The sequence below is a fragment of the Rhipicephalus sanguineus genome, chromosome 5 (assembly GCF_013339695.2).
Source record: "Rhipicephalus sanguineus isolate Rsan-2018 chromosome 5, BIME_Rsan_1.4, whole genome shotgun sequence".
Lineage (NCBI taxonomy): Eukaryota > Metazoa > Arthropoda > Arachnida > Ixodida > Ixodidae > Rhipicephalus > Rhipicephalus sanguineus.
The window spans coordinates 5,235,139-5,261,857 of record NC_051180.1 but is presented as its reverse complement, the minus strand read 5'-3'; the positions used below and the strand labels follow the sequence as shown (position 1 = coordinate 5,261,857).

General features: G+C 49.7%; 1 protein-coding gene across 2 annotated transcripts in view; it reads right to left on the bottom strand.

Moving 5' to 3' along the window:
- LOC119393137 (nephrin) overlaps positions 1–26,719 on the bottom strand; it is a 609,317-nt gene that overhangs the window by 118,528 nt on the left and 464,070 nt on the right. For both annotated transcript variants that reach the window (XM_037659958.2, XM_037659957.2), the window contains exons 3-5: positions 7,225–7,341; positions 6,924–7,127; positions 2,234–2,509 (exon numbers count right to left, since the gene is read on the bottom strand). In XM_037659958.2, coding sequence (XP_037515886.1) covers positions 2,234–2,509; positions 6,924–7,127; positions 7,225–7,341 — 597 coding nt within the window. The remainder of the gene's footprint in view (positions 1–2,233; positions 2,510–6,923; positions 7,128–7,224; positions 7,342–26,719) is intronic.

The window sequence follows — 26,719 nt, the reverse complement described above, 5'->3', positions numbered from 1 at the left end:
ATGAAAATCATGACATGCATGTCATGTAGGGCATGATTGAAATGCCACGCTCATAGTGTGCTCGCGGCCGTTTCGCTAGAAGGATATACGCCAAAATTGCTATTCCGCAAAGCGACTGTATTATCAACATATGTGACAGTTGGTAACATGAAAATCATGATATGCATGTCATGTAGGGCATGATTCACATGCCACGCTCAGTGTGCTCGTGGCCGTTTCGCTAGCTTGATTTTCACCAAAATTCGTACTACGCGACGCGACTGTATGATGAGCATAAATGACAGGTGGTAACGCGACAGTGATGGCATGCATTTCATGTAGAGCATGATTTCAATACGACGCTCATGGTGCGCTCGTGGCCGTTTTGCTTGCTTGACATTCACCAAAATTAGTGCTGCGTGACGTGACTGTACGACGAACATAAGTGGCAGATGGCAATATGACAATCATGACATGTATTTCACGTACAGCATGATTTACATGCCTCGCCCATGGTGCGCTCGCGGCCGCTTCGCTAACTGTATATACACCAAAATTGGTATTGCGCGACGTGACTGTATGACGAACATAAATGGCAGATAGTAACAAGAAAATCAAAACATGCATGTCGTGTAGGGCGTGATTTACATGCGACGCTCATGCTGCGCTCGAGGATGTTTCGCTAGCTTGATATACATCAAATTTGGTATTGCGTGACGTGACTGTATGACGAACATAAATGACAGGTCCTAACATGCAAATCATGATGTGCATGTCATATACGGCATGATTTCCATGACGCTGTGTTGTTTAGCTGTCGGTGGTTTTGTTAAGCGCATACAAACGAAAATTGCATGGCATGACATGAGTGCGTGACGAACATAATTGACAGGTGACGCACTGTATATACCAGAATATACGTTTCATTAGCATGGTATATAACAGATTGTATATGCATGCATGCATGCATGACAAGCATGCGATATATAGTGAACTAGATGTCGTGACATCACCACTTAATTTGCCGCAAAACAAAAAAACGAGGCAATGTATGCCGCTTTTTTGATGGCTTCGCATTTCATCGATTCCCACAGTACTCGGGATCTGCCAGTTTTTTCGATTAGACGAATGCTGCAGTCACTGTTGGTCAATGATTTCTGGGCCGATGCATCATAACTGCTTAGATGACACCTAATTTAAACGAGCAAGTAATCTGGAGCTCTATCAGGGGCGTCAGGGGGGGAGGTAGGGGGGGTTTGGGGGGGGTTGAAACCCTCCCGTAATTTTTTAGTTTTGCTGGCGTATATATACACGCGCACACACAAACGCACGCACGAACATACATAAAGTATGGTTGAACACCCCCCCCCCCCCGAAAAAAATTTCGGGCTACGCCCCTGAGCTCTATAGCCAAAATAATTTCTACAGATTAACGCGAAGATATCGCAAGCAGATTGTGCTGCCATGAAGCAAGCATTCGAGAAACGTACGTGGAGAGTTTAGAGCGAAAGCTCGACTCATGATCGCAAGGTCACGTCGCAGTGGCCTTGAGCAGCCGGAGAGCAAGCGGCATGCAAGGCGCGTCCGGCCAGCCTTGGAAAAACAAGAGCCGCGTGGCTCGAAATGGGAGAACGCTCTTGGCGAGCTCGGACGCTACAGCCTCGTCATCAGGGGAGGCACTAGGCGAAAGTTGAACGGCTGCTCCGCCGGGCCAGTGAGTCTAGTTATGGATGGCGCGGCTGCTGGGCCGTCTGTGCGCGCGTTTGAACGCAAGCGACAAGCTGAATCGAACCATCCAGTAGCTACACGTCAGGCTAGACGCCGGAACAACGGGAGGCCAGATGAGCACATTATAGCGAAGCTTCGCAAGCGCCGCCGCCTCTGTGAATAGTGCGTGCAATACCAAGCCAAACACTCGCGATAACTAGGCTAAGGCGTTCTTTTTTGTCGCCCTCCTTGAGCCACATGGTCGCGAAAACATTTTGTCTCAGTTGCTAATAGCCAGACTGAGGGAGCATTATATCTGCAAAAAGCGTGGTTGGCACATAAATATATTCACTCCCACATTAGTACTGGCGCTTGGCCAGTTGGATATTATAACCGACGCAATGCGCGGACGTTATGGCATAGCACGAGTGCCAGAATTGAAATAATTGCTATAAATGCGTACATGTTGAAAATGTTAGTGAGTGCAGCAGGTGGACAGCCTGCCAAGCACTAATCCTTCCACGACTTCAAGTGTGTAACATCTTACAGTGCACGTCGAGCTTCCAGCCGTCTTCGATTGCGCTGCCGCCAATGAGCGGGTTCTCGGCGCGGCACGAGAGCTGCTTGCCCGAGTCCTCACTGACGGGGACGAAGGTGAGGGCGCTGGTGCCGTTGACTTGCGTGGCGTTCATTCGCACTCCGGCCTTCCACCACTCGACCACGGCGGGGGGTCTCGAACCGGCCGAGAGACAGCGCAGCGTCACGGCCTTGCCTGCCGACAGAGGCCGTTGCTCGCCCTCGATCCACACCGAGAGCGGACGGACTGCGAGGATATTCAAGCGTCAGCAATCACCTTCGGCTGATCCGCACCGTTACGTCAAACACCGCCCGAGTTTCAAGCCCGTCTGCCAGCGCGCGCTGAACGACGGGATCGCACCAGGCTCCATCGTCAATCTCCACAGTGGCTTGCACTCATGTCATGGCATACCAGCCCAACGTGCGGCACCACACGAGTCAACCGAAAGTGCCGCCAGTGTGGTCAGACCCATACACACAGCAGCGTCCAATACTAATGAAATTAACATGCATGGTGAGCACATACAAATACTGCTATGTAAAAGGCGTTCGGAAGAAGCGAGTTTATTCGCTCGAGACGCGGCCCGAAGAGGCCTGCCAGTTCTCACTTTTGGGAGAGCCAGCGAGCCGACTGCCCAGTCCGCGGTGCAAATACGAATAGATGAACGCGAACAATGCAGGCCTCAAATAAAGAGCGCGGAGTGAACGCGTTGCCTGCCGCGTCTCCCGAAGACCACAGTGTCACTGCCCGTCTCAGCCTGCGAGACAGCGTCCGACCACCTCGCAGCAGTGTAGAACACACGCGCTCCCTATTTCACAGCGAATGTCGCTGAGCGCGTCCGCGTTGAACAAGAATTCTCAGCGAACTGATTAAGTCACCGTTTATGCACCGAAAAAAAAAAATGGAAAAGGCGTAAAAGTAAACATAAAGGTGTGCCACACGACAGAATGACGTGATAAAATTTTGCCTCCAAGACACGACCAGTCGCAAACAAACGAACGTCATGCCATCTCGTACTCTCGAAACAACGGGGCTTTTTCTGTACTACAGGACTAAATGTTTAGACTGCCGTTGAGATAACACGCGCATGGGAAACACCGGGATGTTGGAGTGTATGTCTCTATAATAACAGACATATGAGCTACTGGGTACGTATTCATGTTAAAATAGTGGGTGTGCAAACACGGACACAAGGGCAAGATTGGTGGTGTCTTGATTTCTCTCGTGTGTCCGTGTTTAACGCACGCCCCGTGTTTTAACATGAATGTATTTATTTGCTCAATATAGTCAATAATGATAATGTATAAATTCACTGTACTATGGAAGCCCTACAGAGGGCTTCAATTCCACTATCCCAAATTATTTCAACAAAGCCTTCCTGAAGAGCTTTCTTTTGCATAGGCTTTGCATTGCAGGTACAACGCATTCGTAAGGTACAGATATACTATCCCTACCGCAAACACATGTACAGTGAACAGGACACTCGGCTTTCGAGCGTGGGGCTGTAGGCTCGGAAGCAACCACCACCAAAAGAATTCTTTTACTTAATTATTCATTTCTTTAGAGAGATTCGTGACCGAGGGACAGAAAGACACAAGTTTCTCGTCGGCATTTCAAACAATGCATTGCTCTTTTGTATTTATAATTTTGTTTTTGCCGTCTCTGTCACCACTCCTACCTGTAATGTACAGACACCCTGAGTAAACAAGTAAAATGCTTTTACGTAGACGCACAGCCACAAAGAGGGCTACGTCACCAGCCAATTTGGGGAGCCCAGTGGGGGAGCCCATCGAGAGCTTCCGATGGAGTCCTTGGACGGCTCGCTCAACACTAAGGGTGGCGTGGAGAGAGACCGATTCAGGCGAGAACGGGAGCCAATGGGCGGTGAGGTAAGACGCGGACAGACAACCGCTGCTAAGTAATTTCGAGCAGTTAAATATAAAGACCCTGTTTTATAGGCAGCTTCTGGACAAATATTTCGGGCCGACTCAGGCAAAGTGTTTGGTCAGTGGTGCCCCGTTTGCAGGCGTTTGGTGCATCGTGCGGTGTTGGAATATCACAGTTCCCTTCTTCCGCGAGACTGAGCGCACATATGGTAATACAGTGGGACCTCGTGCATACGTTTATGAACACACACACACACACACACACACACACACACACACACACACACACACACACACACACACACACACACACACACACACACACACACACACACACACACAAACACACACACACACGCAAAAAAAAACAAAACAAACGTACTACGCGAGAGAACGTAGAATCCAAATTCCCTAAACCATCAGGCAGTTTCGCTTGACAATGATAGCGCGAACGTTGCCACCGGGAAACCGTACGAAACGGTAAGGGCCCGCTCACGCTAGCGGCAAGCCTGCCGCAACGGCGCGGTGCCGCAGAACGTCCGCCGTCGCCGCGCGCGCGAGAGCTGTCCTACTTGCACGGCAAGCTTCGCCGGCAAGCCTCCGAAAAACATGGCCGCACTGCTAAAAGCGGTTGTCGTCCACCTCGAATCTATCAAGTGGCCGCCGTGCGCTCTGTAGCGTGCAAGTTCCGAATAGGTGCTTCCATTTGCTTCGTGTCCTTAACCTTTAAGATTCGTGTCCTTAACCCTTTACTGTCGGTTGTCGCGAATTCGCGACATACTGAAAGACGCCGATTAAGTAACACACGAAACGCGTTGATACATTCACCGGCGGCTGCCACGTATTTCCGGCGAACGTAGCTTTCAGCATGAGACATCTAGCGCCATTGCATGTAAGGTATTGCAAGCTGGAACCCAGTATTGTGTATCTGTTGCCGGATAGCGAGAAGCACGTGCAACAGCTCTCACTTCGTTGTTTTCTGCCCGAGGGACGTAAGTTCCATCTCCTATAAAATGTTTTTGATGTACACGCATACAAGAGGTTACACACGACATGTCACGTTGTTTTGAAGTGCGTTATTTCCTGCGCGATCCTCGCTTCTGTGGTATGTCGCGAATTCGCGACATCCGGCATTTGAGTCAGTCAGTGACGACTGCCTGTATGACAAGTTCATGATTGACTTCCGCTCATTTTATGGGAAAAAAAGGCTTCGCACGCGCTTGCCACCTCAAGGTAAAAGTGACGACAGCTGTCTCAGTGACAGCGAACACGAAGTTGTCGATGACGATCCTCATGCACAAGCACGAGTGTCTTCATCGAGCAGTGAGGATGAAGACGAAGACGTAGTAGAGCAGCCAAGCTAGTGCCTCTCTAAAACATGCAGTGCGGTGGAAAAAAAAAGACTGTCAAGAACAGCAGGAAATGGCACGCCGGAAAACCACCCATACTCTCAATGTGACACTGTCCGAGCTCCTATTGACTATTTCAAGGAATTTTTTATGACACCTTCCCGGAACACCTCGTTCAGTAGAGCAATCTGTTTGCGACGCAGAAAAATTCGAACAAAGGACTGGCTCTGTCTCGTGGTGAGCTAGATCTATTTCTCGGTGCCGTCGCCTTCATGTTATTCTGTCGGCTCCCAAGAAGTCGGCTATACTGGGCAGCGGAGTCTAGGGCACACACGGTGGCCGACACGATGTCACGTGATTGGTAGGAGGCAATAAAGTCAAACTTGCATTTAACAACAATGACGACTCCAAGTTACGTCGCCCTGAAGAGATCCGCTTCATTGATGCGGCGATGTCGTACTTGCGTTGCACTGAACATATTGAGCTACTATTCGCTTAAGTGCCGGTTGTCGCGAATTCGCGACATACCTCAAAGTATGCATTAAAGTTGCATTTTGGATAATACAACTGCTGATTTAAGTTAAGGTTGCTATTTAAAGCTGAAAAATGAAAAACAATTTTTTTCTTCGACGCTTACATATTTCAGGCATTAAAGGGTTAAGCTTCGACAGCAAAGTATTCGTGCCGATTCAGCCCCGTTTTTGAGACCCGTGCTCAAATAATCAATGCTGTAGGCTTAGCGAGTCGAGATGAGCGCGTCTGAATGCTCGGAGGACATGGATTACGCGTTTGTTAGTTGTTTTTTATCCTCCATAACTGGCGCCACTTGACCTGGCGCCAGCTTGGGGACACTTCATTTGGTTTTACACGACGCTTATTTTAATGCCGGGCAGACTAAAAGGCTCTATTGACTGCTGGAACCATGCCTGGCAATGACACGAACGACATGCGCACTTCTAGCTTGAAAAACGGGGAGCAGAAAGCAAGCAGCTCGAAGCGTCCCGCGGCAGACGCGCATGACGCGGAAAGCCGAAAGCAGACGACGCGTCGCGCCGTAGTCATGGCAACCGCTCCTCCGTCGCTGATTGGCCACGGTGGTCTCCGGCAGCCGCAGAAAGGCACGAAAATGGGTCTCGGACCTATTCTTCCAACGGCAAAGAACGGCTGACGTGCGCGAACGAAATCGCTTGCGCACGGCAGCCTGAGAACGGAAAGCAGCAGACGGCGAGCTGCCGTGCCGCTAGCGTGAGCGGGCCCTAACGCAGCAACGAGGTTCTACTTTGTTTCATTAAGGCGCAGTTGTTATGGGTGTGCCCATCGGTAATTGAAGGCAGTTCATTATCATCAGGAGCAATTTCAGTTGAGGTCCAGTTACGAGCGGCCATACACGCATCCATTAGCCTCAGAGCAGTTGTGCATGCTTACAGTTGAGGTCGACCGTGACGCTGGCAGACACCGGGAAGGAGATGTTGTTGTTGGTGGCCAAGCAGGTGAAGGTGGCCATGAGGTCATTGCGGCCCAGAGAGGGAAGAAGCAGCTCGTTCCTCGAGATCCCCTGAGAGGTCACGTTGTACTGGTCGTCCAGCAGGAACGACTCGCGCCACCACGTGACCACCGGCGGAGGACTGCCTGTGGACATTAGGCGACACGCGGTCAGGACGGCCCGTGGTCAGAGCGGTGCTTCGACTTGTGCGAGGAGCATTTGTGTTATAGAGAACAAGCTCACCTCCTTCGACTTGGCAAACCAGCAGCAGGCGGTCTCCCTCGTTGTATGGCCCAATGATGCTCTTGCTGGGAAGGATCTCCCCATTCTGGTCGGTGATGATTGGCTCGTTCGGGGGCACTGGCAGCATCAAGAAAAAAAAAGAAAGAAAGAAGGAATGGTTTTGTTTCTCACGAGATTCTATTTACAGGAAAACGACGATAATATTAGCGCAATATTTCACGGCTGCCGAAATAAACGATTGCTGGCGTTGTTTTGCTCAACACACGAATGTTTCCTTTTTAACTGCTGCTTACTCGTTGTAGAGCACACGTTCAACGCTGTCCTGAATGCCATACGCTTCTGCATCAAAAGAAGGATGTGCCCATCTCGCACTTCCTCTGATAACTCCCCGCTTCAGTGAAGCGAATCGTTCGATTATGTGGCCAGTGGGATGAAAATCGAAGGTTTGAAAATAATGGACAGATCTCAAAGCTGGAGACTGATCGCTTCGAAGCTGTGTCATGATAATCAAGGTGCAAGCATTGGAGGACCCCAGGAACATAGAGTTTCGTATAGATACAATAGAGGGAACTCTGGTACTAGTGTCTATGGGAGCTGCAACGCGTGGCGCTTCAGCCAGCATGGGAAGTACACGGATTTGTCAAAACGTCGTCCTTTTGGCTCCATTTGGCTGCGCGTCGCGTGCATCCGCTTTGTCGCAAGACGAAGTTCAGCAAAAGTCAGCAGTTCCATTTCACCACTTTAACCTTTTTAAGCTCACCAATTCAAATCTGGTCACGAAGTTCATAACGGTTCATTTTTTTATCCGAAACGAACGCCAAAACACAGCAATAAAGAAAGCCACAAGTGCGTTCGAAGCCGTAAGTACGAAGATTAGGCCAATCCGTGTACTACCCACCATTCCCATGGTGTCTGAACGATCGCAGCGAGCACACGGCAGCAACCAACGCTCTTAGCGTTGGGCAGCAACGGTAGCGCAGAAATAAAAAGAAAAAAATCACAGCATATCCACGGAGTGAATGATGATGAGTGGGCGAAGCTGCGGAGGTTCATCGGTAAACCGTGAATTCTGCCCAGTACATCATCACCGACGTGAGATCGGGCGCGTTTATACTAAAGGTTCGATGAGAGTTATGACGACTTGCAGTTCACTTTAATTTTACATGTACGCTGTGAATCCCGCACAAATATGGAATCAACCAAGGAGGTTTAAAAAAAAATTGGCCGCGTATCTGCGTGCTTCGCTGCAAATGTCGTCTGAAGACGATAGAAGAGGCGCTGCGTGAGATATGGACGCCATCTGGCAATACGTCGGGAAACATGAGTGCTGTGTTGCGGGCTGGTAGTCCCGGAGCAGCAGCAGGCGAAGACCGGCGGTGACCAACGCGACCGGCGGGGACGCCAGCCAGCCCGAACACGCGGTTTGGCGCGAAGCGCTGAAGCAGAAGAAACGTCCGCACTCAGCGAGTACTCTTCACACACTCTTTTATTTACACGTCGCCTGGGTAAAACAGGAATGCCAGAGTGGCGCCCCATGGCATTCGTACAGTGCAATACAGAACCGAAACCGAAACACAGCAATGAGCTCGTGCAGGGGGCACGGAGGAAGGCAAGTTTCAGCGCAGTCGCATTTTCAGCGCAGCTTAAGAAACTAGGGTCTTTAGAATTACGTATGTATGCATTTTATATTAAAGGAACACACCACCTAATACGTACCTAGTGATGTTGCGCCTCAGATATGCGCAATGTTTGCTTTTTGATCGACAATGTACACAAGTATCAACCTAGTCAGCCGTTCAAGATGGCTGGCCCTTGGGCAAGTGGTTCAATTTTGGCCGAGGGGCTGAATCGAGTGACGTGCCGACAAACAGAAAGACAGACCAAAATTTCTCCGTTTAAGTATCCCAGGAAAGACTATCGTCTTAAAAAATTCTGGAGTGGAAGCTCTCGCAACGCCTTGCCAGCGAAAGTGAAGCCAGCTTTTGCCCACCAAAGAGCTCAGAAACATGCTCTTTTCTGGTGGTGCCTACTTGGAGATCAGATGGCTTTGATCTGTTAGTGTAAATACTACGTTAATTATAAAATAAAAGATCGTTGTTGCCGACAAAAGTAACCCGCCCAGAGGAGTATCGGCGATTGATCGCCAATAAAATTTGCCATGACTTTGAGGCTTATTTACGAAACTAGTAACACAAAGACACACTTGGAGCAATATCTGACCCGTAAAAGTTGCCATATTAAACTCGTCTGGCGTGCGAAGAAAACGCTCGCTTTCCTTCGCCAAACGGCGATGGTTCATCTTGCCCCTACTAAGATGGCGGGCGCAGCCGCCATCTTTTGGTGGGCATGGCTTCACTCTTGCGCAATAATCGCCACTACAGCAATTTTTTTAATCTCCTTGGAATCAACAAGCACATAGTAAACACTGATACTCGATACGCACTCCTCCAAAGCGTCGTGAAACGCGAAGAGAAACGCTACGCGCGTTGTGTCTTCCCTCTAGCCTGCCAGTTAATTCTCACAGGGCGAACGGAAACGCGGTGTGACAGCCAGGCCAGCGTCGGAGAGCTATTTTAAAAGCGAATGCATTTCTTAGTCCAGCTATGTCAGGCGCCGTGCGGCGTCCGCGATCTCTCCGCTCCCGCCCCCCTCTCCCATAGCAACAGCTGCGAGCGCGCGCGCTCCTCCTCGCCCCTAGCAACCGGAGCAGGTGGTGCGGGCGGATCAGCGGAGAGTGAGTGGAGAGGAGGAGCGCGCTCGGGCGCGTGAGGGCGCTCGCATCGCGGGAGCTCTAAAGCCCCGCCTTCGTATAGGGGCTTTAGGGAGCTCGGCGGAGCTCCCGCGGGTGTGGGAGAGTGTGGGCGAGGGTAGGCGCATGCTTCGGCGCTTCTCTTGTCGGCGGGCGCCCCACTCTCCCGTTCGCTCGCTCGCAAGCGTATATAAATGGAGCGGAGCGCGCGCTCTACTCTCTCTCGACCCGTTCGCCGGCTTTCGCTCCGTACGAGGACATGTACATGCTCGCCTACACCGGAGACGGAGTCTTTGTGGTGACCGTGTACCTCGCCCGAGACGCCGTTCACGCGCAGCTCGATGCGGCCATGGAAAGTGTCTGTGCGCGCTCCGAAAGCTCTGACCCCGTTGTCTTGGTTGGTGACTTTAACGTTGACGTGCGAAAGACGAGTGGATAGTGGCTTGTCGAGTACATGCGCACCAAGCACTCTATGCAGTGTGCCTCTACCGCATCCGAACTCTGCCCCACAACTATTCACGGTACTTGCATTGATCTAGTCTACCCGAAACTGTGACGCCCGCATGCTTCTCAAAGACTTTCTGAGCGTGCACTTTACCGACCACAAGGCAGTGATCGTGGCCGTCAAGTGCAACGATAACACAAACAGGTGTTAAATAAATGGTTACCCTACAAATCACCGTCTCGTCATTTATTATATAATTACTTCGCCGCACACTCACGCCCAAAGAAATGCATTCGCATTTCCTCACGATTCCCTTCGGGGAGGTGGGGTGAATTTTTTTTTCTATATGGATGGACGCTATGAGCGAGACTTGGGCTGAAGCCACCACCTCGCGCTGTGTTAAACGAAAACGCGCCGAATGGGACGGTCGCAGCAACGGCGCGTTTATTATTTTTTTTTTCGAGTCTGGTGACACACGTCACCATTCCGTTATAAAGGGGACGCTCGTAGCATCCATCCGTCCATCCATCTATGCAAGAGCACTGTGAGAGGCAAGTGTGAAAGATAAAAGGCGCGTTCATGTAGCCTCCGTTATAAGTTTGGCGGTAGCTCAGTGGGCTAAACTCCCGCCTGCCATCGTCGCGGACTTAGAGGTCATTGGTTAGACTCCTGTCAACGCCGGAACTTTTTCTTATAGTGTTTTTTTCTTTGCCATTTGATGGCATTCATTTTGCTGACGTATTTCCAAATCTTGGTGGACCCCGGCAGAAAACACTTTCGTGTTAAATGTTTTTTTTCGAAATTGGTGGCGCACAGGTTGTTGAAGAATTCTTCTATTGTGCAAGAGCGCGAGCGGACACAGAGAAGAAAAAGAAGATCATCGGCAGCGTTCGCCATGAACACTATGTCAGTGCTATAGTTTGCTTTAATGTAAATATATTCATTACCTCTCTCTCAACTGGCGTGGTTTATTCTACAAGTGGTGCCGAAACCCGGGAGTTCTACGCGCCAGGACCCTCCCTACCGGAAGACAGCCTCTCGGAAAACCAGCGGAGGACATTGCCAACCAGGCCGGTGACAGAGATGTCAACGGTGCAACGGAAAGCCAGACTGGGACTGTGATTTCAAGCAGGCCCATCAACGAAAGTGAAAGCAAGCTCCGTTCTACGAATGTGAAGGTGAGCGACAGCAATCACAACTGTGAGAGAGACAATGAACCGTCTTAAAGAAAAGCGCACGTCGCGTCGACAAATGAACACGCGCCTCATCAATGAAGCTAAGGGCGTTTTAGAAAGCGACAACATCGGCACTATAGCGTCACTGACCGAAAGACTGGAAGCGAACAACGCGGAGTTAGACAAGTTGAACGAGATGATAGAGGAGCACATTACCGACGAGGAGTTCGCTGCGGAATTTGAGGCGGTCATGAGATACCAAGATGCTGCTAGAGGAACGATCGGAGAATTAAAGGCTAGACAGGCACTATTGCGACTTAGCCAGCCGTCGTCCGTGACAGCGCCACTGGCAGCAGCGCCTATGGTTCAACTGCGTGAGGAGAATCGTGCCCAACGATCCATAAGGCTACCAACGCTTCAGCTGCAGACATTTTCTGGAGAAATTTGTAAGTGGCCTGGATTCTGGGAACAATTTAAGGCATCAGTTCACCAGAATGAAGGACTCACGAAGGGAGAGAAGTTTCATTACTTAAGAAACATACTGAGTGGCGTAGCGGCAAAAGCGATAGAAGGCCTTCAGGCGACGGAAGAGTGTTATGATGATGCCATCGACATCCTCAAAAGTCGCTTCGGGGACAAGCGTCTCATAATTCAGGAGCACCTGCGACGTTTACGAGAGCTGCCGAACGTCACGCGCTCCAATGACGTCCAGGGCTTAAGGACTTTGTACGATTTTGTCCAATGCCACATACGCGGATTGAAAGGCCTGAACATTAGTTCGGCTACTTACGCCACGATGATGACCGACATATTGCTCAGGGCTTTACCGACAGACATCGTTGTTGGATACCACCGGGATCAAGCCAGCGGTGCATCATCTTCCAACGAGACACCTGGTAGCAGACGCGACATTTGCGCAGACGATGACTTGCAAGGTTTGCTCAAGTACCTTCGAATAGAAGTAGAAAGCCGCGAACGAAGCCGAAGCAATGAAAGTATGGAAAAGAGATACTCCCGACCTGGAGTGAAAGGTGCTTCGTCTTCACAGCCCCCGACAACAGCAGCTCTATGCGCGTCCTCGAAGACAGACAACAAGGCGTGTGTATTCTGTGGTTCAGCCAACCATATTACTGAAGAGTGTACCTGCAATATAAGCAGAGAAGGAAAACTAAAGAAGCTGACTTCAGAAAACCGCTGCTTTCGCTGTACCATGGTTGGTCACCGAGCCAAAACCTGCCGACGAAAAGTAAAATGCGGCAAATGCCAAGGAAGACATGTGTCTTCAATGTGTGATCCGACATGGAAGCCAAAGAAGGCCGAAATTCCAAGTAACACAAGTGCAGTCGCAATGAACAGCCTTCATACAAGCTCATACGCAAGTCTCGGCGCAGACGTTTTGCTGCAAACCTTTCGACTGTGGGTTATAGGGCACACGAAGTCCGCCTACATCCGTGGAATAGCAGACAGTGGTAGCCAACGCACCTTTATACGAGAAGACGTTTCCAAGACGCTCGGTTTGAAAGAGCTTGGAAAAATTAGTCTTACTATCAACATCTTTGGACAAGCTATTGTCCAAAGCTATTGAAATTCCCTTCATTTGCAACGACGTACTGCAGGTGCCAGTGAACCATGAGTTCATAAAAGAGATTGAAGACAGCGGGTGCCCCATTGCTGACAAGCTATTCTCACCTGGAATGACCGCTGTACCTGGAATAAGCTTCCTGCTTGGAGCGGATCACTTGTGGAAATTCATGACAGGAGAGATTCGACGTTGTTCCGGTAACAGCGACTTGGTCTCTCTTGGTTCTACATTCGGATGGATGTTTCAAGGGCCACTCTTCTTCAGTACATCGGTCAATTTAGCCACACAAGTGAGCGTACTACGTGTGAACACCTCAAGCGAAACTACTGACAAGGTTCTACGAAAGTTCTGGGAACTTGAGAGCATTGGAATAGTACCAGAGGATGACAGCGTAGCCAAAGTCAATGCTTCGGTCCTGGAAGAGTTTCAGAGAAAACTCTCATTTGTCGATGGTCGCTATGAGGTTGCCCTTCCATGGAAAGAAGATGGCGAGAAACTTGACAGCAATCGAGCGGAAGCTTTAAAGAGATTGTTGTCACTCGGAAAGAAAATGAAGCGCAACCGTGATTTCGCAGTAGAATATGAGTCGACCATAAGCAATTATATGAAGATGGGACACGCTGAACGGGTGCCCAAAGAACCTGAAGAAAGTGACAAGGTACCATCTAGGATTTATTACATGCCGCATCATGCCGTCATACGAAGCGAGTCTACGACTACAAGAGTACGTGTGGTCTTTGACGCGTCAGCCCATGGACCTGACTACCCTTCCCTAAACGAATGCTTAGAAAAAGGTCCCAATCTGCTGACTGACTTAGTGGCTCTTCTCATACGATTTAGGATGTATAAAATCGCTTTAACGGCCGATATAGAGAAGGCCTTTCTACAGATCGGTATTAGAAAGGAAGACCGAGACGCCCTGCGGTTTCTCTGGTTCAAAGACGTTCCAACTACAGCAAATCGGGAACCTGAAATTGAAGAGTGGAGGATGACCAGAGTACCCTTTGGAACCGCAGCGAGCCCATTTCTACTAAATGCCACTTTGCGACAACACCTGACGTCCATCCAGGGCAAATTACAGCCTACAGGCCAGATGTTAGCTGAATCTTTTTATGTAGATGACCTTCTCGTGGGAGCTCCAACAGAGGAAGAAGCTAAGCAAATCTACCGGAAAGCCAACGTTATGATAGAATCAGCAGGTATGCGTCCAAGAAAATGGGCATCAAACTCGAAGGCTCTACGTGAATTGTTTGCTGCGACTGAGGAAACCGACATTTCTTCGGACTCCGTGAAAGTGCTCGGACTTATATGGAACTCGTCGACTGACGTTATGACGGTTGCTTCAAAGTCGGCGCTTGGATTCTTGCAGACAGAACGAAAACAGTGTAAGAGATCTGTTCTGCAGACGGTGTCAAGAATATTTGAACCGATGGGAGTGATAGCACCTTTCATTATACAGGCGAAGCTACTCTTTCAAGAGCTGTGGAAGAGAAAGGTTGATTGGGATGATGAGCTACCAGAAGATCTTGGTATACAGTGGAGTAAATGGTGCTCAGAATTGCATCAAATTCAAGAGACGGCCATCAATCGTTGGGTGGATGCTTTGCCAGGAGATGGAACTGCGCAACTACATCTGTTTTGTGATGCCAGTCAGAAAGCTTATGGAGCCTGTGCGTTTTTGAGATACGATGGACAAAACAAGACCATCTCGACGGCCCTCCTAATGGCTAAATCAAGAGTAGCACCGCTGCAGAAAGTTACGCTGCCCAGACTCGAACTTCTGGGAGCGTTGCTTGCTACTAGGTTGGCGACATTCCTTATTAGGACCCTCAATACATTTGAACATAATATAGACGTGACCTTCTGGACCGATTCCACCATCGTGCTGCATTGGATCCGAGGAGCGCCATCCCAACGGCAACAGTTTGTTGGCAATAGAGTGTCAGAAATTCAACGCAGCTTTGACAAAACTCGATGGCGACATTGTCCTGGGACTGATAACCCCGCAGATTATCTTACACGGGGCACAGCGTTGGAATTCCTGAGCCGCGACAAACTATGGTGGCAAGGTCCATCCTGGTTAAGAGAGGAGGAAGCAACATGGCCGACGAACACACCTAATACGCCATGTGAGGAAACAGACTTGAGCGAGTCAAGCGTCGTGCAAGTCTTACATGTGAAAACATTTGGGCCGATTTTGGACCTTCAAAGATACTCGAACCTTACAAGAGTCCTGCGAATTACAGCGTGGGTCCTAATATTTATTCAGAACTGTCGAAACAGAAGCCCTCGAGAGAAATTATCGAGCATAACAGAGAGGGACATGAACAAAGCTGAAGACTATTGGATTAAAGTAGTCCAAGAAGAGGTATACATGGAAGAGATTGACGAACTCGAGAAAGGGAAATTGTTAAATCAACGGTCGAGTGTGAAGACACTCCATCCTTTTCTGGATGCGGAAAGGCGGCTACGTATAAGGGGCAGGCTACAGTTAACTCAAGAAACAGAAAAAGTGAAGCATCCTGTACTCTTGCCTCCGCATCATCACTTCACTAAACTTCTAGTCCGTGACTGTCATCGGCGCGTCCTTCACGGAGGTGTACAAGACACTCTTACTGAAGTTAGAGAGAACTTTTGGATACCTCGTGGCAGACAGGTCGTGAAGAAAGTTATCGGTGGATGCAACACATGTGCGAAGTATAGAGCCAAACCAGCGAGAGCCCCTGTGGCACCCTTGCCACGTGAAAGAGTGTGTCGCTCCGATCCTTTTCAGACTGTAGGAATAGATTTCGCCGGTCCTCTGTACGTGAAAACGGACAATTTATCTTCAAAAAGTTATATAGCTCTATTCACGTGCGCTGTCACAAGAGCTATACACTTAGAACTGATCTCCAGTGTATCAGCCGACAGTTTCATGCTGGCCTTTCGAAGATTCACCTCACGTCGTGGATTACCTTGTGTTGTATATACGGACAATGCACAAGCCTTCAAGAAGACTTCAAAGGAAATCTCGTCTTTATCGAGTGCCTTATTCAATGGCCAATTTCAAGAATATTGCTCTCAAAGAAAGCTTGAATGGAAGTTTATTGCAGAAAAGGCCGCATGGTGGGGAGGCTTCTGGGAGAGAATGATAAGAACAGTGAAGTCCACTCTACGGAAGATTCTTGGTCAGCAAAGGCTCACGCCAGAAGAGTTGATCACAGTCTTGTACGAGGTAGAAGCCGTGATAAACTCCAGGCCTCTTACATACCTATCATCGTCACCAGAAGAAATGGAAGTACTGACACCAGCCCATTTCTTGACTGGTAAAAGAATCACTGGCATTCCCTACCACAAACACGAAAGCGACCTTTCAAGCTCCAAGGCCACAGTTACAAAAAGATGGATTCATCGCGCACAGCTAATTGAGCACTTTTGGAAAAGGTGGAGAAAGGAGTACCTTCTGAGCCTACGTTCAGCGCACCATGCCAGTGTTCAAGCTCAAGAATCTGACAGTCTTAAAGAAGGTGAATTAGTGCTCGTCTATGAAGATAAAGCACCGCGGCAGCTTTGGAAGACAGGAAGAATCGTAGAGCGATACCGAGGACGGGATCGGAACATCAGAGCCTGTTCTGTGAAGCTAGCCAACGGCTCTGTCATACGAAGAGCTGTACAACATCTCTACCCCATTGAACTTTCCTTGTCTTAGAGGATTCGAACTGCGCGCCTTTTCCGGGGGCGGAGAATGTTGAAGAATTCTTCTATTGTGCAAGAGCGCGAGCGGACACAGAGAAGAAAAAGAAGATCATCGGCAGCGTTCGCCATGAACACTATGTCAGTGCTATAGTCTGCTTTAATGTAAATATATTCATTACCTCTCTCTCAACTGGCGTGGTTTATTCTACACAGGTCACCTGAAGGTATGTAAGGCTCGTTGGTGGTGATGCATGTCGAAACTTGCAGGGCACAAAGGACACGGACGAAGACAGGAAGACAGGATCGTCCTGTCTTCACTTTCTTCGTCCGTGTCCTTCTTCGTGCGCCACATGTCACCGCCCCGTTATGAAAGTGACGTTCGTAGCATCCATTCGTTCACTGTGCATTCGCACCGAGCAGCGTCTCTGTCCTGTGGTGAAACTAAGGCAAGGACAACGACATTACTTAAATAAAGTTAAATCTCTGCAGAACAATGGCCTCGTCCTTTCCCAAAGCAAACCAAACCAAGCGATCGGTCGACGAACTCGGTTTAGAAGCGTTCAGCCACGGCACATTGTTAAGGCGAAAGCCTTAGCTGCCTCATCAAACGCGAAAATTGACCATCGGCGGCGTCCACACGAGGGTGGCAAAAAAAGTCATGTCATGCTGTCATCGTGACGTCACACAACGCGGCGTCACATGATGACGTCATCTCATAACACTGCCGCTTGGTCAAAGGTACGCCGATCACGGAGGCAGTGCAAAGCCACTTGAGGTGCAGAAAGCTTTCGAACAGCGACTGAGAACAGAAGACGGCTTCCGCCTTCCAGTCGTTTTAGGCATAAGGGACCCTGTGAGTTTTATCTGATGGGGCACCTGGCGTTCGGTGTCGTGACATTTCTCGGGTAGGCGGTCTCTTCTCCGCTCTATTCTTTCACTACCCTTTACCTAACGACACTGCGCCGCGCTGCCTAATGCGTAGCAGAAATATGTATTTCCTATCCTCGAGCCACTACGGCGTGCAGTGATGAAAAATTTCACCGACGTTTACGATACTGCTTAATGCGAATTCTGAGAGCAGCTTCGTGTTGGGGCAAGGCAGAGTGTGTTTGAAGTATTGGCTTTCCGCAAGGTATCGACTATGCCATAAATCATAATATTTGTGAAGTATTCGTCTTTCTGCGGATAAGCGAGGCACCCGCTACGCATATGTAAGGTATTATGTGACCTTTGTTGATGCTGCGTGTGGTTGATGACGATGAAGAATTATGGCTGAGCATTTTGCAGTGGGTGGGAAGCATCAAACCACACACTCGTTGCGCAATTGGCACTGTGTGATGACTCGTTGTTTTACTCTTCTGCCACGCTATATTACACAGGCTAACGCGATTCCTTGCGCAACATGACGCCTGTATTGGCCTCGAGATCTTGGAGTGGCGCCCTCTCGCGTGTGACATCAGAGCGGGGACTCCGCTCTCAACCACGGTGCAGCAGCCGCTGCTCCTGTATGCGGATCGTCTGCTTCAGACGGGAACTTTGTCGAACGAACAGCCTCGCGACGGTCAACTAACGCTTGCAACGAATGTTTTCGAGTGTAATCTTGAACTTGTTTTAGTTGCGGCCCAATCGACAGGGCCAAGAAATCCCCCACATGGCCGACGAGTGAGCCGATGCCACCGACCGCATTGCTGCATGGTTAGAAAGTGAAACTATGTGTGAGTGTTCTCGCTCGTGATCTTGTTTCCGCCGTACGATACTAATTAGTTTGGGTGTTTCTTTTGATATTTCAATAAGCGTGCCGTTCTTCAGCATCTACAAGTATGTAGATAAAGCTTGTGAAAGGTCGCGGCCGTGCCTCATCGAGGTGTACGACGCAGGCCACGTTGTTGAATGCGCGGTCGAGGCCGTCAACGGAGATCGCATTACTGTCGCAGCTCTCGTCCTGCAAACAAGTGCGCAAGTGCCGCCTTGTTGCACACCCCCTTGCAGATGCCCATGATCGCAGTTTGTCCCGAAATGTTGGTTCATTGAGAACGATATTACGTCGTAGTTCATATTAACACCGCACAGGTCCGTCGCATGGGCATTAGAATATAACCAATAGTTAATCGCTGATTATACCACGCACAGGGCCACAGAGATTAACGTAGCAAAGGCAAGCTGGGTCGAGTTTCACGCCACACAGCCTAACGAAAAGCTTAAAGAGCTCCGCTTTTAAAAAAGTGTCTGCACTGCCTCATGTGAAAACTTTTAGAGAATGTGCACTAAACAGCGGCCACAGGTTTTGCTTATGAATTTATGATAAGCATTCCGCTAGGCGCGCGCTTGTCTTCATAAGTAAAATACGTATGTACATAGGCGTGCGCAGGGTTCCCCATTAGGGGGGGCAAAGGATCGTCGCAGCGCCCCCCCACCCTACTAAGTCAATGTATGGGGCAGATTTTGCGCCCCCCCCCTTCTTAGGGGACTAGAAGGGGCAATGTACGGGGCAGATTTTGCGCCCCCCTCTTATGTGATTAGAGGGGGGCGGCCACCCCTTCTGCCCCCCCCCCCCTGTGCGCACGCCTATGCGTATGTAAACCATCCAAACGCAGCCGTAGTCTCGGATATCCCGCGCCGCTCAGCCGAGCTCACGAGGCGCGCTTTCCTGCGAGGCGATTCGGAGGTCGCGTCGTCGGCTCCTTGTCTAGGGGCCTTCGCGGCAGGTTGTGGGCGGCACCGCACCTGGTGTAAGTCGCCTATGCTTATAGTCTGCGTGCAATAAACGGCTTAAGTATTGGCGAGGCGCTTAAACGCGGTCACAAGCTTACCTAAGAGTGGCGCGTACGGTGGGTAGCAGAAGTCACTGTCCGCGAAGTGCTTGCTGCATATTGTCGATGAAGGCGTGGGACGCTGTCCCATTCTGAGCTTGACTATCCACTTCTTGAGCTTCGGGTCCTTAGGATAGTTGTGAAAGCTAACGCCTTTTTCACGAGCGCACGAAATACACTGAGGTACAGAGCAGCACTTCACCATTGCGCGGCACTCGCCGCGGAGACAAACGGCCGCAGTTCTAAGAAACAAAGGGCTGTAGTTCTAAATGAGCGTTAAAAGCAGACCCACGGCTGTTCGAACAGCGTCAGTAGCCACCATGTGCAAGATAACCAATTGAACTGCTTTTTTGTTGAGATTAACCACAACGGTGGTTTCAAGTTTCAACACGGCGCTGGGCCTACGTAGCAGACGAAAGCGCGCGAATCCCCGCTCTGACGTCATACAGGCGCCGTTCGCAGCGCCGCCATCGGTCGCACACCAGGCCAATAGGGTCTTTTTGCGAGTGAATCTCAAGCACCAACGTGGTTTTGTGGTAGACTACTCGACTGCCACGTAGAAAGCCCAGGTTCAAGTCCCATTCCATGCTGGGTATTTTTTTTCTCATTTTTTCATGTCTATCGGTTACTTAGACATGTATATCAGTTACGCCACCGACAGCGACTGCGTTCAACGCAGGAGCCAAGAGCCGCGCTCTAAAAATTCGTGAACACGGAGTGGTGCCGATGTTCCGACAAGCGGACTTCAAGGCAACACAAAACGTCTCTTCAAACTTTCCTGAACCTTTTTTGGATTAATAGGTGTAGCGTACTACTTTTTACTAATAAAGTTCTTTCCGTCCGCAGTTTAGTCATGCCAGCGCCAACTCTATTTCTTCAATGCCACTAAGATGCGCCCGATCCAGGCGTTCACCACTCTGACCTCTTGTCCTTTCCTCCCCTCCCCCAGCGGCCAGCGTTCGCGTCTGCTTTGCGTTCATGGGGGAGAGTACCCTCTAGGAGGTGCCCCACGACGGAAGTCAGATGAGGTAATTTTTCGATCAGTTGTGTTCATATCCGTGGGGCGGCGTCTTGCATCCCTCATGATTAGAGTGCCTCGATGCGCGCGCCCCCGCTTAGGGTGGTGTCAGCTTTTGAAAGGGCAGGTGCCGCCTCCTCGGCCTTGGCCATAGAGTTAATATACTGACTCTAGAGGAAAAGCTGGGCCGCGAGACCTATAACCACAAGAATGCTGACATCTTGGAACGTTGTCATTCTTGCCATCACATATCAATCCTAAAAAGCATCTGTACAATTAAAAACTTGCGGATATTGTTTTGTGTTTATTTTGAATACTTCTACGAAAGAATACGACGGCTATTTATGCAATTTACTGCGCGCGGAAAGAAGCGTTTGCAGGCTGGTTAACTAGATGGCACCACCACATCAACACTCGCGAGTACGCGAGTGTGTGCTTGCGGCCGATTGCGCCGGTTTGCGCGTCGTGTTAAAGCCCCTGAAACTTCGTTCGCGTCGTGTATCTCGCAGTTGTCATAGTGTCCCGTTGTGTGCGTTTTCTGTCGCCGCATACCACTCGACTTCATGTGACAGCCCTTTTTTCTTTCAAGCTGAAAACTTCAGAGCATCAGTGCAAACCAGGACGGACGGCAAAGAAGAGATGAGACAAGTCCTGAAAGTTATGTACGAACTAGTCGCAACCGATTTTTTAAAATACTTTTTAACGGCGATAAAGCTTCGTGGGCCGTGTAACTTTAGTTTCGATTGAAGCTTTCGGGAGATGTCTCACTCACATTCGCCGCTGCATGCTGCAATCGACATTTTTCTGCTTTACGGCTCTCTGCGTTGAAGTACGGCAATGAGCTGAAAAAGAACGTGGATACAGGTGTCTCGCCATTGCAAGTCGAATCAGCGCGACCACGGCCTACGGACTTTGCTTCGAGCTGCGAATATGTCGAGTGACCTTCGTGCCAGCGAACGGAGAAACTTTGGTAGGGAGTGCCTAGTAAAAACCATGCACAAACAGGTGGAAATTTTAACTGTTATCAACCGAACGAGCTGCACAGACAACCGTACACTAACACACGGCTTCACGCATCAAAACACAGCTGATGTTCTCTGAACAGCGCGTAGCTGGCTTAGGTTGGTAGATTAAAACCGATGACTACCGTCAAATATAGCGAGCGTCTCAGGGTGTGGCAACGCTGGCAACGATCGTTTTGTTCCATCATGGCGGAACCCATGCGGTTATAGGTTTCAATGCATGGGCCCTATGGGGAGCTTTACCGCCGTTTTGAATCCCCCGCCCGGTCACTTGTGCGTGGCGCGCGTGCTGTTTTTAGGTCGGTGCTCGTTTCCCTCCAGTTTTATGCGCTCGTTACCGTCACCATGGCCGGGTGTTGCGTGCCGCAGTGCACCAATCATTCCAGAAACGCCGGGAGCTGTATCGTTTTAGAAGATACGAGGTTTCCTTGGACAGTAAAAATCGAACGTGAGAAGCGGCATCCGAAGAACACATTATGCACTTGCAGCGTAAGTTTGCGGCCGGTATTTCGAATGCAAATGCAAGGATAACTTCTGCCGGTGTTAACCTTGCGTAATAAATGGACACACTGATATCAGCTACATGCTTGGAATGCCTTGGTTCACGTGTGCATGAATCCTGCATTTTTCTTCGCAAACATTCTTTACTGCACTTGGTTGGTCATGTATCTGCCTTTGATTTTTACTTTCGCTATTTTTGTGATTTGAAATGTATCATGGAATATATTATGCACGTTTGTCTGCAGATCAGATCCTTCTTTTTTCCTAATAATAATTATTTGTGAGAATTTACGTCCCAAGAACCCCGATATGATTATGAGAGGCGCCGTATATAGTGGGAGGCTCCCGAAATTTTGACCATCTGTTGTTCTTTAACGCACACCTAAATCTAAATACACGGGCCCCTGTCATTTCACCTCCATCGAAATGGGGCCGCTGCGGCAGGGATTCGATCCCGCAACCTTCGGGTCACCAGTCAAGCACCATAACTAAAACCACGGCGGGTTCTTGTTTTTTATATTCCTTTCCGTGTTTCAAGTACGCCTTCTGTGCTGGTCTGATGCCCATGTATGTATGTGTGCAGTTAAACGTGTTTTATCCTTCCCTGTTTCTGTGTTTCAAGGTTACATTTTCGTCCTGTTTTAAATAATTACGCAGTTCCTGTTTTTTTAATCATTTACAATCACTCTGAATCGACTAGTGGCAGTTGTGTTTTATTGTGTAATTTGCGTTGTAATTATGGAATTGCTTCTCTCAGCGCAGCATTAATGCGCACAAATAAATGGCCTGTACACTGGATATTAACGCGCGCACACACACACACACATTCAGTATCTTATTTTTTTGAGCAATCATAATTTATTTATTAATAATGTAAGCCCTGAAGGCTCATACAGGAATGCGCATACAAACAGTTCTCGCGAAGTGTCTATACAAAGAAGACGCATGAAAACAACAAGAAGACAGGGAAGCATTGTGTACGGTAGAAACGCTATGTCAGTAAAAAAAATAAAAGAAACAAAGTCAAGTTGTACAATGAGTACGTCATAGAAAACCAGTTAATGAAATAAAAACTCACAGACTCCCTTATGTGTTCGCTTTAGACGGCTCGAAAGCGAAAGCCATCTTCGTCTTCTCAGTTTTTTGCGCACAAAGCGCGGTTTTGCATTGCCTCCAAGATCGGAGGCACCTCACCTGGTTTTGAACTGCCTCCGTGATCTGCCCACTTTTGACCAAGCTACGATGTCATGTGATAACGGCATCATATGACGTGATGGCGACATATAGTGACATCATCACGTGACGATGATTTTTTTGTATCTCTCGTCCCCAACGTCGTGGTACGCTGACGCCGTAGACGCGGGACGCCGACGGTCAAATTTCGCGTTTGATGAGGCATTTAAGGCTTTCGCTTGAAGAAATATGTACGCCACGGTGGTATAGTGGTGACGGAGCTCGGCTGCTGAGCCGAAAGCCACGGGTTCGATCCCGGCCGCGGCGGTCGCATTTCGGTGGAGGCGAAATGCTAGAGGCCCGTGTACTGTGCGATTTCAGTGCAGGTTAAAGAACACCAGATGGTCAAAATTTCCGGAGCCCTCCACTACGGCGTGCGTCGTAATCATATTATCGTTTTGGACCGTGAAACTCCAGATAATATTTTTAATTAAAAAGATAAATAAACGACGCAGTGCATACGCAGCACAAAACGCAGAACAGTATTGGAAACACTCAATAACACGGGCATGCAATCGGGCATCCAAAAAAAAGAAAAGAAAGCTGCAGATACAAAAGTAAAAACACACAGATACTGCGCGTGTATGCAAAGTTTTATGGCGTAGTAAACACGTATTCATCATTCTGATAAGGACTCAAGGTGCAACTCGAGTGCCGATATAAACGCGGCCCCAGATGAGGAGCAAGAAATGTCAGCAATAATAATCATAAAGAAGCTCTCATTTCATCTTAGCAGAATATTTGCACCATGCTGCCCCTCGACCCTTTACACTGTGTACAATATGTATGATGCCATTTATAATAAACGAGTAAATTATTTGTAAACTTAGCAAAATAAGCCGCCTTAGTCGCGCTTTCACTGAAGTGCGTGTGTTGGGATATATAGACTGCTGCTGCTTCTGACATGTATATAAATTCTTTAAACGGTTCTTTGTGTGCTTAGAATGCAGAGTTTACGAGGAAATTAAGTAATGCTTTAGACTTACCTCTGTCGTTTCCGACGTAAGGAAGAGGATTTGTTTTCAATATAACAAAGTCTACATCTACCTCTAGCGCATAACGCATGCACAGGCCGTCAGCTTACATGAATTACATGCTCCCTTAATGAGCACTTTACGCAAGAACAGCACTAAAAGCTGTCCAAGCTTCAAAAAAGAAAATAAGAAGAAAAAAACCCGCATTTCCCCGAAGGGAAGTATGAGGAAGTGCGAAGCACGGGGTGATGCTATGAGGGGGCGCGCGCGACTAAACTGCAGAGCCGAGCGAAGGAGACGGCAGCGAGAGAGCACGCGCCAGCCGACCCACGGAGGTCTGGCCGTTTTTAAAGCACTTTTACTGATGATGATGATCTGTCTTCCGAACTCGTTCCAAAGAACCCGCAACGCGTTCAACTTGTTGGCGGCGTTGCGCACGCCCGAGATGGGGCTCAGGTTGTTGTCGAACCACAGTCGATCGCACACCGCGCAGCTATATCCGAAGCTGCGGTCCAGGAAGTCTCGCTTGAAGCGCGCGTCCGGCCGATCGAATTCGAGGGCCCGCGCTCGCTCACGCATCGCGCCTCCCCGCGCCAGATCGACTTCGGGGTGCTCGGCTCGCTTCGCACGCTTTCGTTCGGCGTCTCGCCGCCGGCCTTCATCACCACAGGCAATGCGCGGGGCGCGCGCAGCCACGGAGCGGAGGGCGGAGCGCGCGCAGTCACTAGGGGCGTGACGTCGCTGCGCCGTTGCTACAGACGCTCCTCTCCACTCCTCGCGCCGTTGCTATGGGACGGCGGATTCAGGGTCGCTTATAAAGTGCATTCGCACTTAAAAGCTCGCCAGCGTGCGCTTATTTCCGGACGCATCTGTGCACCGCAAGCGTTGTGTAGCGCGTTTCGCATGCTGCCTAGCTGCGGCGGGAGGCGCCATGGCGGCCGTCGTAGCAGACGACGCGACTGTCTTCCCCCTCAGCGGAGCGCGCGGGCATCAAGGCACCCTACCCATGATTACAATCCCTCAATGACATAAAAGCGAGGCCGACTCCTCTCCTCCTCCTGCGCCGGCGTTCGCTCTCTCTTCTGTCGACCATGGCTTCCCCTACGTGAGGCGTAGCTGGCAGGCGCTCTCCGCATTAAACGCTGTTGCCGATCGCTCTCCAACTAGTATTTTGATCAGATTTTTTAGATGCGAAGTATCTTATGGTGGAGTTCAATCCGGTGGTGGTGGTGGTGATGGTGGTGGTGTGCGGCGTGACCACCCTTACTGCGCATGCACGTAACCTCTCCACTCACCCTCTCCCCCTCTCCACTTTCCTCCTCTCCACTTCCCCTCTCCACTCTTCCTCCGAAACGCGGGCTAGACATGCCGAAATTCTCTCCTGCGCAACGCCGCGATGAGCACCAGCGCATGCGCGTCCCTTCTCCCTCTCTCTCCTCTCCTACGCTGCCCCCCTCTCGCACGCCTGCCGACCGCGTTCCCCGCTCGCCCTGTGAGAATTAACGGCCAGGCTAGATGGAAGACAAGACGCGCGTAGCGTTCCTCTTCGCGTTCCACGACGCGAGGTCGGTAGCATGCCCAAAACGCCAACGGAACGCGATCGTGCAAGTGCTCCGGCTTCGCATCGCCTCGTGGTCCCCTTTAGCGGGAAATGGTGTAATTTTTTTACGTTACGTTATTACTGGCTGCCGAAACATTACGAGAGGACACCGAATTGGGGTTGCGCTTGGGTGGCTTTGTTATGCGCAATGTCTTCTTGTCCACGTCTTTCTCTTCTCGTCCATGTCTTTCTTTTGCGCAGCACCTTGTTTAATGTAACCACTCTAACTACTGCAACTACTTTCTTCTTTGGGGAATGAGAGTGATAATTACCATTTCACTTATACAAGAAGTACTACTATAACAACTACTTCACGAGGGTCACCCGGGTATCCACTGTCCGGAGCCATGTGTGGTGGCCCGATATTAACGACGATATCACACGCAAAGTGAAATCATGTGCGAGGAGTATCAGCATGTGCGCCGACCAGTGCCACGGCCGCTACATAAAAAAAAAAACATTATGTAGCGGCCGTGCTCTAACTCTGTCTTCGCAGCACAACCGTCGTTCGTTGGCGCACTAAAATGACCTACATTTAAATTGTGCGTGCTTTCGTGGTGCGTTTCTGTGGGCCGATACGTCAGCCCTTGGAATCTGCCCGGCGACTGCCTGCCCATTAACGGGATCAGTGATTGAGTGACACTTTTAATTTCAGGTGAGTCAATCGGCCAGCATTCATGGAGAGTATTTTGCAGCCCGCACCTGTTTTAG